Source organism: Urtica dioica, chromosome 8, assembly GCF_054948205.1.
Source record: "Urtica dioica subsp. dioica isolate 48M chromosome 8, U.dioica_male_clone48M_v1_H2, whole genome shotgun sequence".
Taxonomy (NCBI): Eukaryota; Viridiplantae; Streptophyta; class Magnoliopsida; order Rosales; family Urticaceae; genus Urtica; species Urtica dioica.
In genome coordinates, this window is record NC_142763.1 from 36,671,563 (window position 1) to 36,691,430 (window position 19,868).

The following is a 19,868-nucleotide window of genomic DNA, read 5'->3' on the forward strand; positions in this document are numbered from 1 at the left end:
GAGGACTTGACTTGAGTTTATTATCTGTTATGGCATACAGTTATGGGCTATAAAAACTGAAAAACTACACTTATATTATTTTATATGGTCCCTCAAAATTGAGCTTGAAATTGATGTTTGCATGTGAGGAAGCTGTGGAGATAGTGCTCTGGACAGAATTATGGTGATACTCTTTTCTTGTGGTCCAATCCTATTAGGGCTAGCTATTTAGTCTCGATTCCCAGCTGCTTACCCTACTAACGGTCCATCAATCCATATTTCTCCCGTTTTATTATGTTTCAAAACTAAAAACAAAAAAGGTTAAATGTCTATCTCATACACCTACTTTTGAAAAGCGATATACATTATTTTTTTTTATGATTTATATGAGCAGTGTAAGTTATTAAGGTTTATCCAAGCAATCAATGGTTGTAAGCTTTTGAAAAAAATATCACATGTAATGTACTACTTTCGAAAATGGACCGCAACAGGATTATTTCTATGGAGGGGTCATATATAAGTACCCCCATTATTATTGTGGTACTACAGTGGATTTACTTGAGATTGTTCGGTAAGAAAGAAGCAAGGCTGTACTGATCATATCTTACCTGTGGTTTTCATTAATTAATGTTCAAATATGACATATATATGATAAAGTTACTTTCTCATGCCCCAATCTTACGTCTAACAACAATTCGATACAAGGTGTTCATACTACTAGGGCCTCTTTGAAATGAAAAATGGGCGGATGTATTAGCATTTATAAACTTATTTTTCATAATCAATCAAAATGATAATTTGATCAATTTTATAGCGGACTCAATGTGTAATTACGTTTTTACCCTCACTTTATTTTTTTTTCTTTCTTTCTCGCATCTCTTTACCATTCACCATAAACTCTCTCGTCTTCGACCCCAACACTCGCTCTCTAGCCATAATGCACACTTACTCCTCGTTCTCTCTCTGCCTCTCCCTCTCTCTCCTCTATCGCCTTCGCTTCTTCCTCATCATCGAACTGTAATTCCACCGCCGTCCTCGTCTTCGTGTTTAGTCTCGATACAAAGCTCTGACTCCTCTGGTTCTCTACCTCTCTTTGTCGTTGCTGGTCCGTACGGTGGAGGCTCGAAATTTGCGTCCGGTTCTTCGCGGACCTATAACAATAATAGCCCATTGACTCGCATTATTCTAGAACCAACCTTGACAAACTGGCATTCAAGAATAAAGGTTTGTTTTTCCATCCAATCTAGCATTGGATGTTGTCCCAGCTAGATACTAGATATTAGAGCTCATTTGGCAGTTCCACAAAATCCGACTTTTCGATCCGGTCCTGTTTCGCAGTGGTCGCAAAGAACTTGCTCTTTGTTCTAATATGCCATTACCAGCGGCTCCAAAAAAACTCGTTCAGAGCGTTAACGATTGGCCGGTCTCCCGGTCAATTCGTTCGTCCATGACGTTGTTCAGCTCCATGGCCATGTGGTGGTAGATATAGCAGATACCCTCCGGAACGAACCTCATATTTTTGGCCTCGCCCCAGACGAGGAGGATTGGACTTGCGGCCAAGGAAGGAGCACCACTGCGTGTAGTTCTAATGGAGCTTGCAGCGAGCACGGCGGGGTCGAGGGAGTCCGGCGAAGCACAACGATGGGTCCTACTCCACGAACGAAGTTGGAGACCGAAGTTGTCGAAGTTCATCTTTTTAATTTTTTTGTCTTTCGGTTTCAAGTTTTGAAAGAGAAAGAGTTGAGTGAGGAAGAACTCACACTGATAACTCAGCTACACTACCTTACTAAATGGCAAGACCGTTGTTTCTTATTTGGAGTTGTTTTTCTCTGGAAATTCGGTGTTAAGTAGTAAAAAATTAGTTTTGTTTTTTTTTTTTTGGTCATTGAGAAAAACAATGATGAACTTTCCGAAAAACAACTCAGAATTGAATCATACCTTATGTTTCTTTTATCTATTTGTTTTATGGATATTGAGTAGTATGATACTCGGAATGGTCATCCTGAGTTTTCATTGTTTGATTCTTGATTATATATTGATAAGCTATGTTTAGTTTGATTGTAGAGATTTAATCTACTATTTTGGATCACTTACATAGTGTAGTTGTTTTTATGACTCGGGATGACACGATCCTTGCCCATCAAAATTGCACGACTTTCTTGTGAAAATAGACGTTGCCAAAATCATCTATTCGCAATGATGATGAGTGCGATTTACTGATATGAAATATAACTCTTTTACGCGAAAACCAAAGCTAGTCCTTAGGTTACTTGATAGTTTTTTTTATTTTTATTTTTAGTCTTTGAAATTTTTTGTGGTTTAAGGTTCAAGAGAGCATAGGAGGGTTTTGGTGCGTAAATAGGCAGAAACCGAGTTTAATAGCTTAAGAAACGAGCCCCAAAAGCTAAAGTCAAAGCTGCAGAAGAAGTCAACACAGCCTCGCGCATCGCGCAAGACTTAGAGCGCGACGCCCTGGAGGTTTCAGTATAGCACAATGCGCGAAGTCTCAACGCGTCGCGTAGGCATTCATATCGAGGCACCCAAAGTTACTGAGTCTAGCGCGTTGGCTGGGCAAATTGTGACGCAACGGGTGCAACAGCCACGCTACACGCCCAAAACCTTACGCATCGTGCAAGGTGATGGACCAAATTTTTAAAGAGCTCTATTTTGAGCTAATGAGGACCCTTGGATCTCATTCAATGGTCTAGGATGCTCCAAAATTAGAGAATCCAATAACATAAGTTCTTAATATGGTCCAAATACAAGACGAGGACCTATTAGCAGAAAAACCAAGTTTTGAGACTTTTGAGAGCCATTGAAGGAGAAAGAGCTTGAGTTTGGAGAAGAAGAAGAAGAAGAAGAAGAAGAAGAAGAAGAAGAAGAAGAAGAAGAAGAAGAAGAAGAAGAAGAAGAAAGAGCAAGTGATACTTTCATTCTTGCTACTTTTACTTGCTCTCTAAGATTCTTGTTGTTTTGGTATTTTTGGAGATTTGATACTTAATTTAAATTTTGCTTTGAGTTGCTTATTTGAGCTAGATGTCTTTTTACTTAATTGCTTTGTTGATTACTCTTGTAACTATATTGATTTTCTTGTTCTTTACTATGAGTAGCTAAATCTAGAATAGGGACATAATGTAATTGGTGAATGGGTGTGTGTGTTGGCTCTTGGCTTAGGATAAAAGTGTTCTTCAAGAGAGAAAAGCCAAAAAAAAAAGAGTTTTGTGGATTGTGAGTGTTTTTCATTCTACTAGTTAGTTTAGCTACCTAATTAGTGAGTGTTGTTTCGTGTTTTGAGACCGAGAAGTAAAAGATGTTAGAGAACTACCCAATCCACCATTAGTTCACCTAGATCTATAGAAAGACTAAGGGAGTAATGTAATCGTTTGAGCAATTTCAACACTTATTATTTCTAGTTAGGATAGCTTCTAACTTCATTTCATGCTTGTTTTAGCTAGGATCCTTTGTATAGTCTTGTTTTCTTACTTGAGGACAAGCAACGGTTCAAGTTTGGGGGTATCTGATGAGTGCGATTCACTCATATGAAATATAACTCTTTTACGCAAAAGCCAAAGCTAGTCCTTAGATTATTTGATAGTTTTTGGTAGTTTTCGATGGTTTTCAAGTTCAAGAGAGTATATGAGGGTTTTGGTGTGAAAGTATGTAGAAACCGAGCTTAACGGCACAAGAAACGATCCCAGGAAGCTAAAGTCAAAGTTGGAGAAGAAGTCAACACAACCTCGCGCTTCGCACAAAACTTAGAGCGCGATGCCCTGGAGTTTTCAGCATAGCACGAGGCATGAAGTTCGTACACGTTGCACAACCATTCATTTCGAGGCACCCAAAGGAACTGAGTCTAGCGTGTTGGCTGCGTAGATTAGGACGCGACGCGTGCAATAGCCACGAGATGCGCCTAAGACCTTGCGCATCGCGTAAGTGACGGACTAGATTTTTAAAGAGCTTGATTTTGAGCTAATGAGGACCCTTAGATCTCATTCAATGGTCTAGGAGGCCTCCGAAATTAGGGAATCCAATGACTTAAGTTCCTAATCTGGTCCAAATACAAGAAGAGGACCCATTAGCAAAAAAAACCAAGTTTTGAGAGCGCCATTGAAGGAGAGAGAGCTTGAGTTTGGAGAGAAAGAAAAATAAGAAGAAGAAAGAGGAAGAAGTGACAGCCTCATCTTACTTCCATCTTTGAGTTATCTCTCCATCTCCATTTTTTCTACTTTCATTCTTGCTACTTTGACTTGCCTCTAAGATTCTTGTGGTTTTGGTATTTTTGGAGATTTGATACTTGATTTAAGTTTTTCCTTGAATTGCTTATTTGAGATGTCTTTTTTACTTACTAGCTTTGTTGATTACTCTTGTAACTATATTGATTTGCTTGTTCTTTACTATGAGTAGCTAAATCTAGAGTAGGGACATTATGTATAGTCGGTGAATGTGTGTATGTGTTGGTTCATGGCTTAGGATTGAAGTGTTCTCCAAGAGAGAAAAGTTAAAAGAGGACTTCCATGGGTTGTGGGTGTTTTCATTCTCCTGGTTAGCTTAGTCGGTGAATGTGTGTATGTGTTTGTTCCATGTTTTGAGAACGAGAGGTAATAAAAGATGTGAGAGAACTACCTAATCCATCATTAGTCCACGTACATCTATAGAAAGACTAGCGGACTGGTGTAATCGTTTGAGCCGCGGTCTTAGTGTGGTATGTTGTTTTGATAGAGCCCCAACCAATAGGTGTAAGCTCTCAATCTATTAGGTACCAAGAGATTCAAGAGAGGTTAGCGGATAAAACCGAGAAGTGAGATTAGAACCCTTAACTTTTTCTTTTATCATTTGCGCTCAATAACCAACCACATGTTGAAACCAACGAAATTGTGTCCCTCGTCTTTAATATTATTTGAATACCGTTTTAATTTCACTTTCTTGATACTTTTAAAATCCAACAATCGAAAACTCCCCATCCATTTACTTAATTGTCTGAAAATTGTTTGAAAATCCGTCGATAGTAGAAATTGATAAAATCTATGGTTCGAATTAAATAGTCACCGTGGATCGATACTCGTGCGTAGCACACTTTACTACTTGATAGGTTCATACACTTCCGTTCCGATGTTTGGTGTAAGGAAATCCAATCATCAAACGAAACCAATCGTTTCCATTTTAATTCAATGTATGGGTCTTTGTGTTAACCACATTTTAGTTTACTTGATAAAAATATTTTAAAGGTTTTGAAAAAAAAAATTAAAGATGTGAATCGTATCATTTGTTTGTGTATGTCAACAAATTATGTCATTTGTTGATATAATATATATATATATATATATATATATATATGTCAACAAATCGTGTTGTTTATTGACATATATGTCAACAAAGTTTTAATCACTCACAAATTTAGACTACATGAATTAAAAATATCATATATAATGCACAAGTCAGGTGAAAGCTTGTTGCTCGAGCTTTATGAAATATACGAAATGAATATGTTAAATCATGAATATTATGTCAACAAATCGTGTCATCTGTTGACATATATATCAACAAATTGTGTCATTAGTTGATATATATATATATATATATATATATATATATGGGTTATTAAGCTATATAGCCACACGGATATAGTGGATTGAGATATAGTCCACCTTTAGTTAATTTCTTGTAAATAGCCAAGTAAACTTATTAACAGATTAATAAAAGACTTATTTAACACAGTCAAACATATATTTTAGGTAGTTAATAGGCTGGCACATATGCAAGTTGGCTAATTACAAAGTATTTACCAAATGTTGGCTAATTTACAATTCATATAGTTTAGGTGGCTTATGTAGCCAATTTTTTGTGTATATATATATAATAACAAATAATCAAATAAGCTCAGATTTGTTGACATATATGAAACTCGGAGAAAAAAAATAGAGTAAAAAAAAAGTAAAATTATACCCAATATATTCTCTCTCTTGAATTTACTAATAAAATTGTCCAAATCATGATTTTGGTTGTTTATGGGAAATGAGTTTGCAAATGCTGATAAATCTATCTATTTCCCCCTTGAAATTAATTACAGACAACTTTTCCTACATTTATTTATTTCCTGAGCTTTTGAAACCCATTTTGCTTTAAGATCATTTATGGTGGTTTAATGGTTTTTATCTGTTCCATTTTTTTAGAGAGAAATACTCTTCAAGTGCACACGAATGCAGTAATGATGAGTTATTAGGCAATAAGCATTTGGTATACATTGCCACAATTTGTGTCGTCAAATGGGTTCTAAACTTTAATAAAATATAATAAAAAAAATCAATTTCATTCTAAAAAAAGACGTGAGCTCAGTAAAAATTAAAAAAATAGATTATAAACTATATCTTAGTGGTTATAAATATCCTAATGTACGGTTGAGTTTAATCATTACAACTTTGGTTAACTGAAATCAATTAGGATATATAAACATAGAATAATTAATTAAGACCAGCTTTTCACGCAAAAAAAAAAAAAAGGATATATAAAAGAGTACCATCATATTGTTTTATTCAAATTCTATTTTTTTTTCTATTTCATAAATTACTTTGCATGTTAAAGTCGATCACATATTCACATTCATTTACCATCATCCGCTTTTAACTTATGTCGTTTTGTAAATTTGTCAAAATCTATCCGTTATTCCACATTTTGTTTGCTTTTTTGCATATTAATTAGCAAACAAAAAAAATATCTAACAAAGTTATATTGCAACATAATATCTACTTCTATAATAACGTCATTTTGAGTACGATTACAAAAAAAAAAAGTCAATAATAATCTATAAAAATATAATTTTATAACAGTTAAGAAAACATAAGATTATTTTAATAAAAAAAATTAAAAATAGCTAATTTAGATGTTTGACATCGTTAAATATGCAACGTTTAATATATGAAAATAGTTATTTATTTAAAATTTAGATCTGAAAGTGACTATTTATCTAAAATTTATAAAAGGTTAACTATTTAGCAGTATAAAACATTTAAGTTGATTATTTTTTTTTAATGGATCATATTTTAATTGGGTGTATAATTGTGATGGAGTTTAATTATAGAGTTTGAATAAAATATTTGATAAACCGTGAAGAAGAATATGGATATAAGCGATAACCATATTTTCCGGGAATAGATGTTAAAAGTAAAGGTCAACCAAAAATTACGTATTTCCTCTGAAAATTATGCTAAAGATATTCTTTTGCATCAGTAATTATTAGCGAAGATAAACACGAAACAAATCCACAAAGTCACAAACCAACCTTGTCACAAACACATGCGTGCTATTATAATAGATATATATTTTAGTAGGTCATTGAAGCCTAGAAGGTAGCGTTAGTTTATTGTGAATAAAGATAAATTAAACTAAATTGTGAGACCACAAAATCCAATCCAATGCTGATCTGGCAATGGCATAGTAGCAATTCTCGTGAGAGCACAGAGCAGAGACAGCCCTATCAATATCATATTCATAATCATGCCTAAAAACCTAACCACACTCCAATGCCAGCCTGCGTTTTTTGTTGACCCTTTTCTCTCTCTCTCTCCTCTGGACCACATCCACACAAATACTCTCTCTCTCTCTCTCTCCGTACTCACCAGTGAAACGACCCCATCTTGAAAAGACGAGACCATGCTCTCTCATAAAAAGAAGAACAGTGAATTTTATTGTAATTTTGTGATTGGTGACGAGAGCATAAAGAAACAAAACAGACCTTGTAATGCTTCATTGGCCCACGTGATTGCCATGACTGTTAGGGACACGTGTCACAATACTAATGATCAACCTTCAAACACTCTTTCTTTTTTCTTTCTCTTTTTTTCCTCCCTTTTCTTAGCTCAACTTTCCATTTCTTTATTTTATCTTTTTCATTTTTGAAATAGTAGTTATGATGAATTATTAAATATTACACTAGTGACTCGAAAAGAAATTAAAATATTACACTGTTTGCTGAGTCCCATTGTTTGGACTGTAGTGTCCTAGCTAGAGTACGCCAAAAGATATGTCAAGTCGTTCCTGCCAGCATTTGCAAGGAAGGTTAAAGAGCCTTCCAGATGGGTTATTTATTTATTTTTTATTTATCAAAACCTTTCAGATGGGTTATTAATAACTTATCATTAGGTTTTATATATATTAAAATATAAATATGACTTTCACATTTTCTTATAAATATTTATAGAAAAATGTCAATAATTTGTTTTAGTCCTAATATAGGATTTTTAACTGTCTAATATTATTCTTTAATCGTATTTTATCGAAAACAATTTTATTTCACATATATTTCGTGTAGATATATATATATATATATATATATATATATATTACATTTTTTTATCTAATAATAGAAAATTTTACTTCAATTATGAAAATTAAGAAGTTTCTTTATCAATCACGAGAAAGAGACAACAATACCCCTAACAGAATTTATGGTTTTCCCATACTGCGTGGGGCCCACAAAGATTTATGTCTTCTCTTTAACATTTTATAAAAATGAAATCATAGCCACATGGCTGTTGGCCATCAAGTGGGGTCATATTTCAATTGAATCTTCATAGCCTTTGGAGCTATACTTTTTTTCTTCGTCTATGGAGTGAAGTAACATCACAACAACTCAATAATACATTAAAAATTAACGAAGATATTAGGGAGGAAGAAAATATGAGAAAAAAATAAGATAGAAACATCACCACTACTCATGAACAATAATACACAGATGGTCCACAAGCTAACAACAAAATGAGATTCAATATAGATCATAATAAATAAAAATAAAACGATTAGAATCAAAAAAGAAAAAGAAAAAACGGCCATCATGGAAGAATGCCCACAACAAATGATATCATGAACAAGCATCATCATATTTCTTTCCTTTCTTTCTTTCTTTCCATACACACTCAAGTCCAACAAACTGAACAAATCAAGATCTTCCTTTTCTTTTTTCTTCTCTCTAGTTGGTTGGGTTGCTGCGGAAAGATCCCAAGGCCTTGATGGCACCAGCCCTCAATATGAACTGGTGGTAAATCGCCGCGGCCAATGCCCCAACCATGGGTCCCACCCAGAAAATCCACTGCAATTATATTCATTACCAATCATTAATTACGAGTATATCAAACAAAACAGATCATTAGCTAGAAATTAATTAGTCATAATAATATTACGTGTTTGTTCCATGAGCCGTGGACGACCGCGGAACCGAAGCTCCGGGCCGGGTTGATTCCGGTGCCGGTGATGGGAATGGTCGCCAAGTGAACCATGAACACGGCGAACCCAATTGGGAGTGGAGCCAAAACCTAAACAAACAAAGAAAAGTCTTTTTTGTTAGTGATGTTTTTGCTTTTTGCTATTTAAATGGGTTTTGGAGAGGGGTGGTTGTGCTTACGGGGACGTGGGAGTCACGCGCGCTTCTCTTGGGGTCGGTGGCGGAGAAGACGGTGTAGACGAGGACGAAGGTTCCGATGATCTCGGCTCCGAGGGCGGTTCCGATGTTGTAACCGTCGGCGACGGCGTTGGCTCCACCGCCGAGCCTGGTGAACTTGGTTGGCATGAAGGCCTTCACGAGCGCGACTCCGCAGATGGCTCCAACGCACTGAAAGATGATGTACGCCACGGCGCGGATCAGAGAAACCTTCCGAGCCAATAACAGACCGAAAGTCACCGCCGGGTTTATGTGCCCACCTGAGAGACGAGAACAAGAAACCCACTTCAGAAATCTTGTTCTTTTACGGGGTTCAGGTGGCGGAGGTGAAAAAGATGATTTTTTTACACGTGGGCTTGTTTATACCCACTTGGTGAGACTCAGAAACCAGAACCCACATCAGAAATGTTGTTCTATGATGGGATTCAAGTGGCGGAAGTGAAAAAAGATGAAATTTTTAAACGTGGGTATGTAATATATCTACATGTTGAGACTCAGAAACCAGAACCCAGTTATGAAATGTTGTTTTAAGACCTGTTTCAGGAGACTGGAGTGAAAAAAAGCGAGTTTTTGACTTGTGGGTTAGTTGGAGAACTGTAGAGAGAGAGAGAGAGAGAGAGTTACCGGAGATTCCAGCGGTGCAGTAGACGAGGATGAAGATCATGCCACCGAAAGCCCAGGCGATGCCGAGAAGTCCGACGCCGCTGCAAGCATCGGTCTGAGCTTTGTGGCCGATGACGGTGGCGACGGAGACGTAAAGGAAGAGGAGGGTCGCGATGAACTCGGCGATGAGAGCTCTGTAGAAAGACCAGCTCTTCAGCTCGCCGATGTCGAACAGCGGCGCCGGCGGTGGATCCACGTAGTCCTTCCCGCTGTGATGGACATCTTCGCTCACTTCTTTCGACATCCTTCTTTCTCTCTCTTTCAATATCTGTGGTCTGCAAATGAAAGCTTTTCTGTCTCACTGCTTCTAGGGTTGAGTCCTTTTATGGATAAGAAAAAGGGTAGTTTCGGAATTGAAATTCTGCTTTTATTATATTGTTATTTAAAGAAAGTTTTTATAATCATGAATCATGATGCAGAGTTATTTACACATAATTTCTGAGTGGTCCCTATAATTTGAGGAGTTTTCAATTCGGTCGGTCGCTCGTAATGCTTTAATTGTTACGTGGATGTTTTATGTGGAACTTAAACTACACAAATTTTGTATATATATTGAATTGATGAACCATTGTAGATAGATCTAAAAATAAAACAAAAAATACATATTCATTTATGAAGAGTAAACTAGGCATGATTTTGACATTCGAGATAGATAAATTTAGCCTTAGATTCTGGAGAGTAACATTATGTTAATACTGCTAAATAGCACGTTGAATTATACAATGTATGTCAATGTTACTATTCATTTCACGCAACTTTTTTAGAGAAGTATTGTTTTCCTCAAGGGTAATTGATTATTTGTGAAAAGAAAATAGTGACTGGCTAGATATTGATTTAAAATCATTTGATGCATCATTAATTAAGCAAAAACATATTTTTGTGTGTCGTTTATTTAACCAAATATACAAACAAACGAAGTTCCTGGTTCCTACTATTACTCAAAAGTTATAACTACAATCAAACGCACGAGCATGTTCCTGATATTTGTACAGCTCTCTTTTTCAGGCAGATTTAAACTTGTCACGTCCTCAAAAACCTTAGGCAGTAATAGCATTTCTTGCATGAACTTGGTTTAATAACTTATGGTCCCATTCTTTTTTTTTTTTCTTTTTTTGCATCAAGAAGGACTTCATTCATTCAACATCAGACAACAAAAGAGAGTTTACAGGTGCAGGAGCATTTGCGGGGGGAAATGAGCCCTGAAAATACACATATTATGTGAGTGTGTGTGTGTGTGTTGCAAAGATGGAGGGGTCACAATGTACAGCGAGACCATGTGATGTGGGGTAAAAATGATGTGTTGCTTTATAATATCAATAGAAATAAGGATCATATATAGAGAGAGTTTGTATTTTAGGGTTTCACTGGTCAGCTAGCCTGGCCTCCACGCCAGCCACCAACGGTTACATGCTGTCTCTTTCACCTCTCTCTCTCTCTCTCTCTCTCTCACATATGATACACACTAATATTACATGGATAATCAAATATATATATATAATATATATATATATATATATATATATATATCATGAGCACATAATTGAAGAGAAATTTTAAAAACCACAAAATGGTGAATTTTTTTTTTTAAGGCAGCTTTGCTGCATTGGGGATTGAACCCACGACCTCCACACAGGAGGTGGTGTGGAATTACCACTAGGCTATCTTAGGTACCACACAAAATGGTGGAATATTAAAGTTAGACTTTTTAATGGCTAAATATTCAATATTAGACTTTTTTGTTTAAAAATAGATTAAAATGCCCTTCAAGTTAAATAAACCTCATTTTTCTCTCTTTCATTTTCTCCCTCAATTTCCACTCTCTCACATCTCTCTCTCTCTCTCTCTCTCTCTCTCTCTCTCTCTCTCTCTCTCAAGATTTTGACAAGATACGACATAATACGATGATCCCTTTCAAATTTCGACAGCAGTGGACGAGTTTCGCGTGGATTTGACCTCGACAACTAACAATGCCCAAAAATGTATACCTTTTATCGTAAATTATCGTTAGTCATCGTAAATTATCGTCTACCAATGATTTTTGTAATGGAAATATATGTCACACAAAAACAACTTCTGTCACGCAAAGTCAAAATTATGTTAAAATTCTTATGGTGATCGTAAATCATCGTAAATTATCACAATTCGACATGAATTTCATCGTACAAAAAACGGTTCAATTACATCCTAATCTATCATATTCCACCATAAATAACGTGAAATTTCAAATTTTAGAGAAATATATCACTAAATCGATTTAAGATGATTAAATAAGTGAACTTACCCATCATTCAGCGAAATCCACCAATGGAGAGAGGATTTGAGAGCTCTTCGAAATTTAGAGAGAGATAATAGAATAAATAAGGAAAATTGGAGAGAGAATGAGAGAGATAGGATTAAATAGGTTGAAAGGACATTTTTGTCCGATTTTGGGTCAAAATTCCAGTTTTAGATATTTTGCAACTAATGAGCCTGGCCTTGATATTTCACCAATTTTTAGGTCTAGTTTTGTTGCGATATTTTCGCACACGCAAGTGCACGTAGTCGCTCAAGTAGTAAATCGTAACTACGAGTCGATCCCACGAGTACTTTGCTTAATCGAAACTCAACCAACTAGTCACGAATTGAACCCAAGAGAACGAAAGATGATTATTAACTAATTTGCGAAAAATAAATAAAAACACAAATTAAACACGGGTGGATGGGTATGAATAAGGCAAGGGCAACGACTTTGCTAAACTCTCCTATGGTCGAGATTCATAGAATTATGCAATTTCTCAGTTCTCTCTCTCCACTAATCACACTCACATAATTATATGCTAAACCTCTCTCGGGCATCTAACAACCTATGCCAATACCGAATTTTTATCTCTCGATCTCAAACCCTAAGAATACGAAAAGCATTACAAACAATAGCGTTATCACGCCTCTATAGCAGCCTAACTATCTCTAGCTTAGGAATATACTACAATGAGCTAATCTTTATCACGATTATCTAATTCTCTCTCGAGAAACTAAACAATCCTAAAATTCATGAACGAGGTAGCTAATCTCATACAAGCATTAAGCACAAAATTAACTCAAGTGATAGAGAAGATGAACAGGAAAAAAAAAACTTCAATTAAAACATAATGAATCCACTACCATATTCAAACAAAGCTAAGCTATCACCCTAGCGAGAATTAGTTCATGGCGACGAGAGTAACAGTAAAACAAAATAAATAAAAGTAAACTATAAAATTATCTTAAAACAATTACAAATAAATGGGAGTTCCAAGGGAGAAATATAGAAGACAAAACGATGAATCGCAGTTGTCAATTGTCGACGAGCGGTGGTCTTCCTCTTCGGTTTCCTCCTTTCTCCTAACAAGCCAAACAACAACTAAAAATCTAAACTAAACTAAAATATAAGCAAAAATGTGTATTTAGGTTACAAGAGCTGATTATATAGGTTTCCTACTGATTTTCAAAGTGATTTCGGTTATTAAGACTGATTCGACGGCTCAAAACGATTCAAAAATCGTTAATTTCCTGTATTTCCTTACGGTACCTCGCGGCGTGCAGAAGGGGTTTGTGGCGCAACAAGCAACTGTGCGTTGCGAAGGAAGTTGTGCGCGGCGCGCTTCGAAACTTTTGGGAAGTGCGCGGCGTGCACATATCGTTCTGGAACTTTTGGCAACTTTTTGATAACACCTCACGGTACGCGGAGAGGAGTTCGCGTCGCGAGGTCGAACTTTCAGTTTCTAGCGGAACGCGCGTATTGCTCGGTGATTTGCGCAATGCTCCGCGCGGCGCGTGGCTTAAAAAGATTTCATCACTTTGCTCTGTTTTGACCCATTTTGACTTCTGATTGTTTCGTTTTGTCAGGAAGTGACTCCAAAGAGCTTATAGAGGCTCTTTTACTCCTTTAAACCAATAAATCATCATAATCACTCTTAAACATTAAAAAACACTCGAGATTTAGTTAGATTCAAGACAAAAAAATAGGAGTTTAATGTGTACGAAACGCAACTATCGACTTTATGAAATTTCTCTAATTGAAAGTATAATTTTTATGGCAAATATTATTACCTCATAATTCTTTTTATATGTAAAATTGCCCCAAAATTCGAGTGGTGAATCGTAATTCGTATTCGTAACTAGTGTGTATGATAATATATATATATATATATTAGCATATGAATATATACGGGGCGGATGTAGATGAATTGAATGTGGGGTCTTGGTCCCCCTATTTTTTTTTTAATTTTTATGTTTTAGTTCTTTAATATTATTTTTATGAAATGTTTTTAAGTCATTTTTTTTATTATTATTTGTTTGCCCAATTTTGTTCATTTAAATACATACACAGAAGTTAATATATGCATATCCAATCCATCTTTGTTATTTATTGTATGTGAAAACTATATAACTTTTAATAAAATTGAACTAAATCGTAAAAAATTACAATTATGTCATATTTACAAATTATAATACAAATTATAATACGAAAACCACTATAGTAATAAAATTATAAAACAACTAATGTTTGTCTAAAATCTGCAAAATATCAAAGAATAAAACTTGAACTTTTTTTCTTCATAAAAATAGCAGACTTCCATTAACATGGACATCTATCAGCCAAAATATCCAAATACAACCATGGAGGTGTATCGTTGTTAAAGATTACATCAGAGTCAAAATAAATTTTAGCGCGCTTATGAGCAGGAGTGTAACAATCGCAATTAAGAAATGATAAATGAAGTTCTTCAAAGCTTTCACCAAAGCATTTGATTTTGCCCAAATGCAAGTCCAACTCGGTGGTCGGCGAGATATCCTGCAAAATCATGGATATGAGACATTGGCAATCAGATCACGTAATCACTTTTGCGAAGGTGAAGGGTGACGGTGATTTTAAGCCTCTGTATAATGGCCCTTGCCTCTGCTTCGGGAGGGTTGAGACGTTGGTTTGTAACAGAGATCGCCTTCGCTAGGAGATAACTGTTGTGATCCCGAACAACACAACTCGCTCCCGTTTTCCTCACCTCATTGTCCATTATTGCATCGATTGTCACCGCTATCAGATGGAGCTCAGGTTGGGACCAATTTTGGAGCCGCGTTGATTCTCTATCTTTAGGCTTGATCATCTTTGTGGAGGTAATAATCTCGTTGAAGTACTGGGCTATCTTCTCCACTATCGACTCTTGGCTCCATCTTCTCCCTTGCATGACCCATTCGTTGCGAACGTTCTAGTCCATATCCTCCTACTTCATCTCATACGTGAGTCTTGCAAGCCCACCGATGATATCACCAGTCTCATCGGTGTTAAGGCTATTGCTCACTACTGCCACTTTCCAGATTTTCCTTACTTTTTGGTATCCCCAAATAGCGTGGAATCAAGTCTCCAGCTCTTTGCCACATTTAAGACACTCGTCAATTGTTGTGATTTTCCGCTTGCGAAGATTAGAGCTCGTAGGAAGCCAAAAGTTACATATGAAGCCAAAAGTTACATATGAACATCTTGATCGTCGGTGGGAGTTTTATGGTCCAAAGGAACTTCCACCAAGATTCGCCTATGTTGGGATTAGACCTACTAGAGTCCTCCCTCTAATATTGAGCAACTCGATAACCACTCTCAACGCTATACTCGCCATTAATCGAGAAATGCTACATGAGTCTATCTTCAGAGGGAATGATGGAGCTCAAGAGTGAGATAAATAGTTATGTATCCTCCTTAATGAACATCGTCATGATTAACTCATCATTCCAGCCTTCGTTGTGTCTTTTTAATTCAGCGACGCACATCTCACATGGCAAGGATGGCGGGTCGATCAGCTTGAACAACATGAGCCACGGAATCCAACGGTCGCCACGTGCTCTCCATCTCCGATTCGCCATCTCGATCCTCTTTCTATTAATTTCTTGCCCCAAAGAATTCTTTTTTCCTGATTTGGGAACACCCAACACCCTCGTTAGCTTCCAAAAAATCAGGACCGGAAAAGTAACATACCTTGAGTACTCGATTCACCAAACTATCCGGGTGTTGCTTTCTTGGCTAAGAAAGTTAGGTTGAAGTTCTCAAGGTTTCAGAAGCCGAGTCCACCTTTTGTTTTGTGCCTACAAAGCATCTCCCACTTGGCCCAATGGGTTTTCCTCTTCTCCTTAGTACTACCCCTCCAAAAGGCGTCCATGAGCTAGTGAAGCTTGACAATAAGGCTCTTCGAGAGTCAAAAACAGCTCATGGTGTGGCTTTGGGATAGCTTGCACGATTGCCTCAAGTAGGATTTCCATCCCGGCTTGAGAAAAGAGACCACTCTTCCAACTCTTTATTTTGTTCTACACTTTGTCGAGGATGAATGTGAATAATTTGACTTTCTGCCAGCCGGAGAAGGTGGAGAGCCCGAGGTACTGGTCTAGGTTCTCAATAATTTGCACACCCACGATTTCTGCTAACTTGCGTTGGGTGTTTTCTTCTACTTGCGAGCAAAATGTGATACTAGACTTGTCGTAGTTCACCTTTTAACCTGAAGCGATCTCGTATTTGGTGAGGCATCCTTTAATGGTGTGCATATTGCTCTCATCGGCCTTGAAGAAGAGCATGCTATCTGACCCCTTCGATCTCGCCATCTTCCTCCACTTTGTTGAGTAAGTCAAAGAGGTCTTCCGAACAAAACAGGAAAAAGAAAGGCGAGAGTAGGTCACCTTGTCTGAGGCCGCATTGAAGCTTGACCGACTCGACAAGTTAACCATTCAAAGAGAACGTAAAGCTGACCGAGGTGATGCATTTTATTATTTTTTATATCCATTGTTCCGCGAACTCGATTTTTCGCATCACGACTTCGATGAACTTCCATACGACTCGATCATATGCTTTAGCCATATCGAGTTTTAGGGCAGCGTGATCTCCGTCTTTATTTGTTTATAAATATATAATGGAACGTATATTTATCCACCCATATACAATGAGAAATATTTTAACTAAAATATCAATAATTTATATTTTATTTATATATCAATAATTTATATAGGGTCAAATCTGAGTTTTGTTTTAAAACTTTAAATCTTGACTATTTTTCTTACAAAGTATTTAAATTTTGATCAGTTTCCAAATAATTTTATTTATAATGATCCACAAAATTTACTTTTTTTAGCAAATAATATAATTTTCAAATATTTTTTAGCCTATAAATATTAGTTTAAGTAATGAAAGATTTGTTGCAACTAGCCAATTATTTAGATTTGTTACTTTTTAACCAAAGTTTTATTTTATAAAGAAAATAGCTCACTAGGCCGAAGTAAACTAATTAACAGCTTATGTTAATTTAATTTACTTCGGTCTGGTGGACTATTTTATTAAGTAAATTAAATTAATCTAACCAATTAATTAATTTAATTCGGTCTGATGAGCTATTTTTTCAATAAAATGAAACTTTGACCATTTTTAAAATAGAGTGGGCTACTGAACTATTGTCCTGAATTTTGTTCATCTTCCTCTGTGTGTGTGTGTGTATATATATTGTATTTTTGGCTCCGGTCAGCTTATGATTATATAAAGCAAGAAAGAAAGATAATAGTACTATCCAATGAAGAAGAAGAAAAAAAAAAAAGTGAAGGAAACATGCATTTATGGATACGTTAACATGTTTTAACTATTCTTGACATGAATAAAAGAGACTAAAAATGGTCTTAAATAACAGTTATTCAAGAATATACAACATTTGTGAAGGTTCAATAAGGCTATTTACAACAGTATAGAAATTATAACCTGCTATTCAAGAATTATTACAACATTTGTGAAGGGTCTTCTATAAAGCTATTTACAACAGTATTTAAAGGAACTATATTCTTATAGACAAAGGCTTGCCTTCTTGTGTATGTATGTATACCTGTCAATATAATTGAGATTCCCACTTATCATGGAGGATATATATGTATGACATTATCCAATTAAAATATCAATCATCAAAGCGCTTCTCAGCTAAAACAATATAATGATCATAGCAGTCATGTATGCGAGATTAACTAATATATATATACACATATATTGGTCGCGTCCTTATCATATATATGTATGATATACAATAACCCTTGACTGTATTATTTTATTAATCAACACACAAACATAATGTGTGTGTGTATGTAAATTAACCTTTTCGAGATGATTGTTTGTAGTACCCTATTTCTTTACTTATGCTGTGAGCTTATAATTAAACAACATATGAGCGTCCTAAAAGTGTAGGCAAAATTTGCATGGAAGGTTCTTGTTGTACTAGAGCTGTTAATAAATTTTATTATAAATATTAGTGTCATTTTACATAAACAAATAAATACGCCGTCCAAAAAATTAATTTGAATTAACTATCACAAATCACGTACTGATTAACAAATTTAAAAATAATGATCAACCATGAGGCTTCCACTTCTAATCACAGAGAGCTTGAGCTGGACGGTAGACAATGAACGACCATATTGACCTAAATGTCCCCAGACATTCTCTCTGAATATTTTATTATGGTGGTTGTTTTGTGATGCTAAGATATATTTAATATATGGTAGGATCATCGTTAAGAGAATATGTGTTTAGGGGCCTTTTTTTTGGTATGGCTTTTATGATGGCCTTGCCTTTGTCCTTATCCACAGAGGGCAATTTTTTTTTATGTTAGCACCATACTCTATATTTTTTTGGCTGGAATTAATTTGTGTACATCCATAAGAATTGCCAATCATACACTGATGTAACGCTTATAATAATGACTGAGGATGATGTGGAATTTTATTGTTTTATGATAAATACTATTGTCCACATAAATGAACCATACTAAACAACTAACCAAAACTGAATAATAACATTGTTAAAGCATGTTATATTTATGTAATTATAACTTGTATATACTCACCAAGTGTCGACGTCATTTGATCCAATGGCTACAAATATGACTTAAAATTAGTCTATAAAAAATTAACGATTTGGGCGGTGATATCAAATTATCAACAATACTAACGAAAAAGATTGAAAGCAAAAGGCTTTTTTTTTATATATGCTCATTAATCACACAAATCATATATATATATATATATATATATATATAAAGACACAAATATTTCGTTAAAAAATATTTCTAATTTCGTAAAGGAGTGTATAAGGAAAAAATAAATCATACTGAGAACATATACAATATATATATATATATATATATATATATATATATATATATATAGTTTTAAGCTAAAAAAAGTATAAATTGTAAAATTATGTAAAAATTGTTATGGGTCAATTAATCCAACAACTCACCCTCCTTTTAAAAAATAGCACAAGTTTCATTTTGTTAAAAAAACAAAATAGTTCATTTACTCTTTGGTTGATTAATTTATTTTGGGCCTAATGGGATATTTTTTTTAATCAAATAAAATTTTGACTAAAATCTTTACAGAAATTAAAATAATGACTGATTGCAACAAATTTTTCATTTTTTATTGTAAAGCGATAATAAGGGTTAGTATATTATGCATAACCCCCATTTTTTACTTGACTTTGGTAGCGCATCAGCCTAAAATGATTGGCCCAACTCTAAAATCAAGCCAAAAACTAGTTAAAAAGCTAACTAGCCTTAGGCTCAAATACTACTTCCAAAAAGAGACAAAATCTCTCGGGCAAGAGACTGACATGCATCTTGTACGGGCGACCAACCTCAAGGGCCGGTAGTGTCTCCATGGGCAGGTGATTCCTAACACCGAGCAAAAGGCTGGTCTGTTGCCATACATGAGATTGACCTCAAATGTCGATCTTATTTTCGTGCGAAAGACCAATCTTATTTTCAAG

The 19,868-nt window shown here is 35.4% G+C and overlaps 1 protein-coding gene across 1 annotated transcript; it reads right to left on the reverse strand.

Annotated features, from left to right (window-relative positions):
• Nucleotides 1-8,653: 8,653 nt before the first annotated feature.
• PIP2;8 (plasma membrane intrinsic protein 2;8) lies at nt 8,654-10,393 on the reverse strand. The gene is made up of 4 exons (XM_089621992.1): nt 10,034-10,393; nt 9,374-9,669; nt 9,153-9,284; nt 8,654-9,061 (listed from the first exon to the last, which is right to left on the reverse strand). Exons 1-4 carry the CDS (start codon nt 10,314-10,316, stop codon nt 8,942-8,944), a joined length of 831 nt encoding a protein of 276 aa, XP_089478118.1. The 5' UTR covers nt 10,317-10,393; the 3' UTR covers nt 8,654-8,941.
• Nucleotides 10,394-19,868: the final 9,475 nt, after the last annotated feature.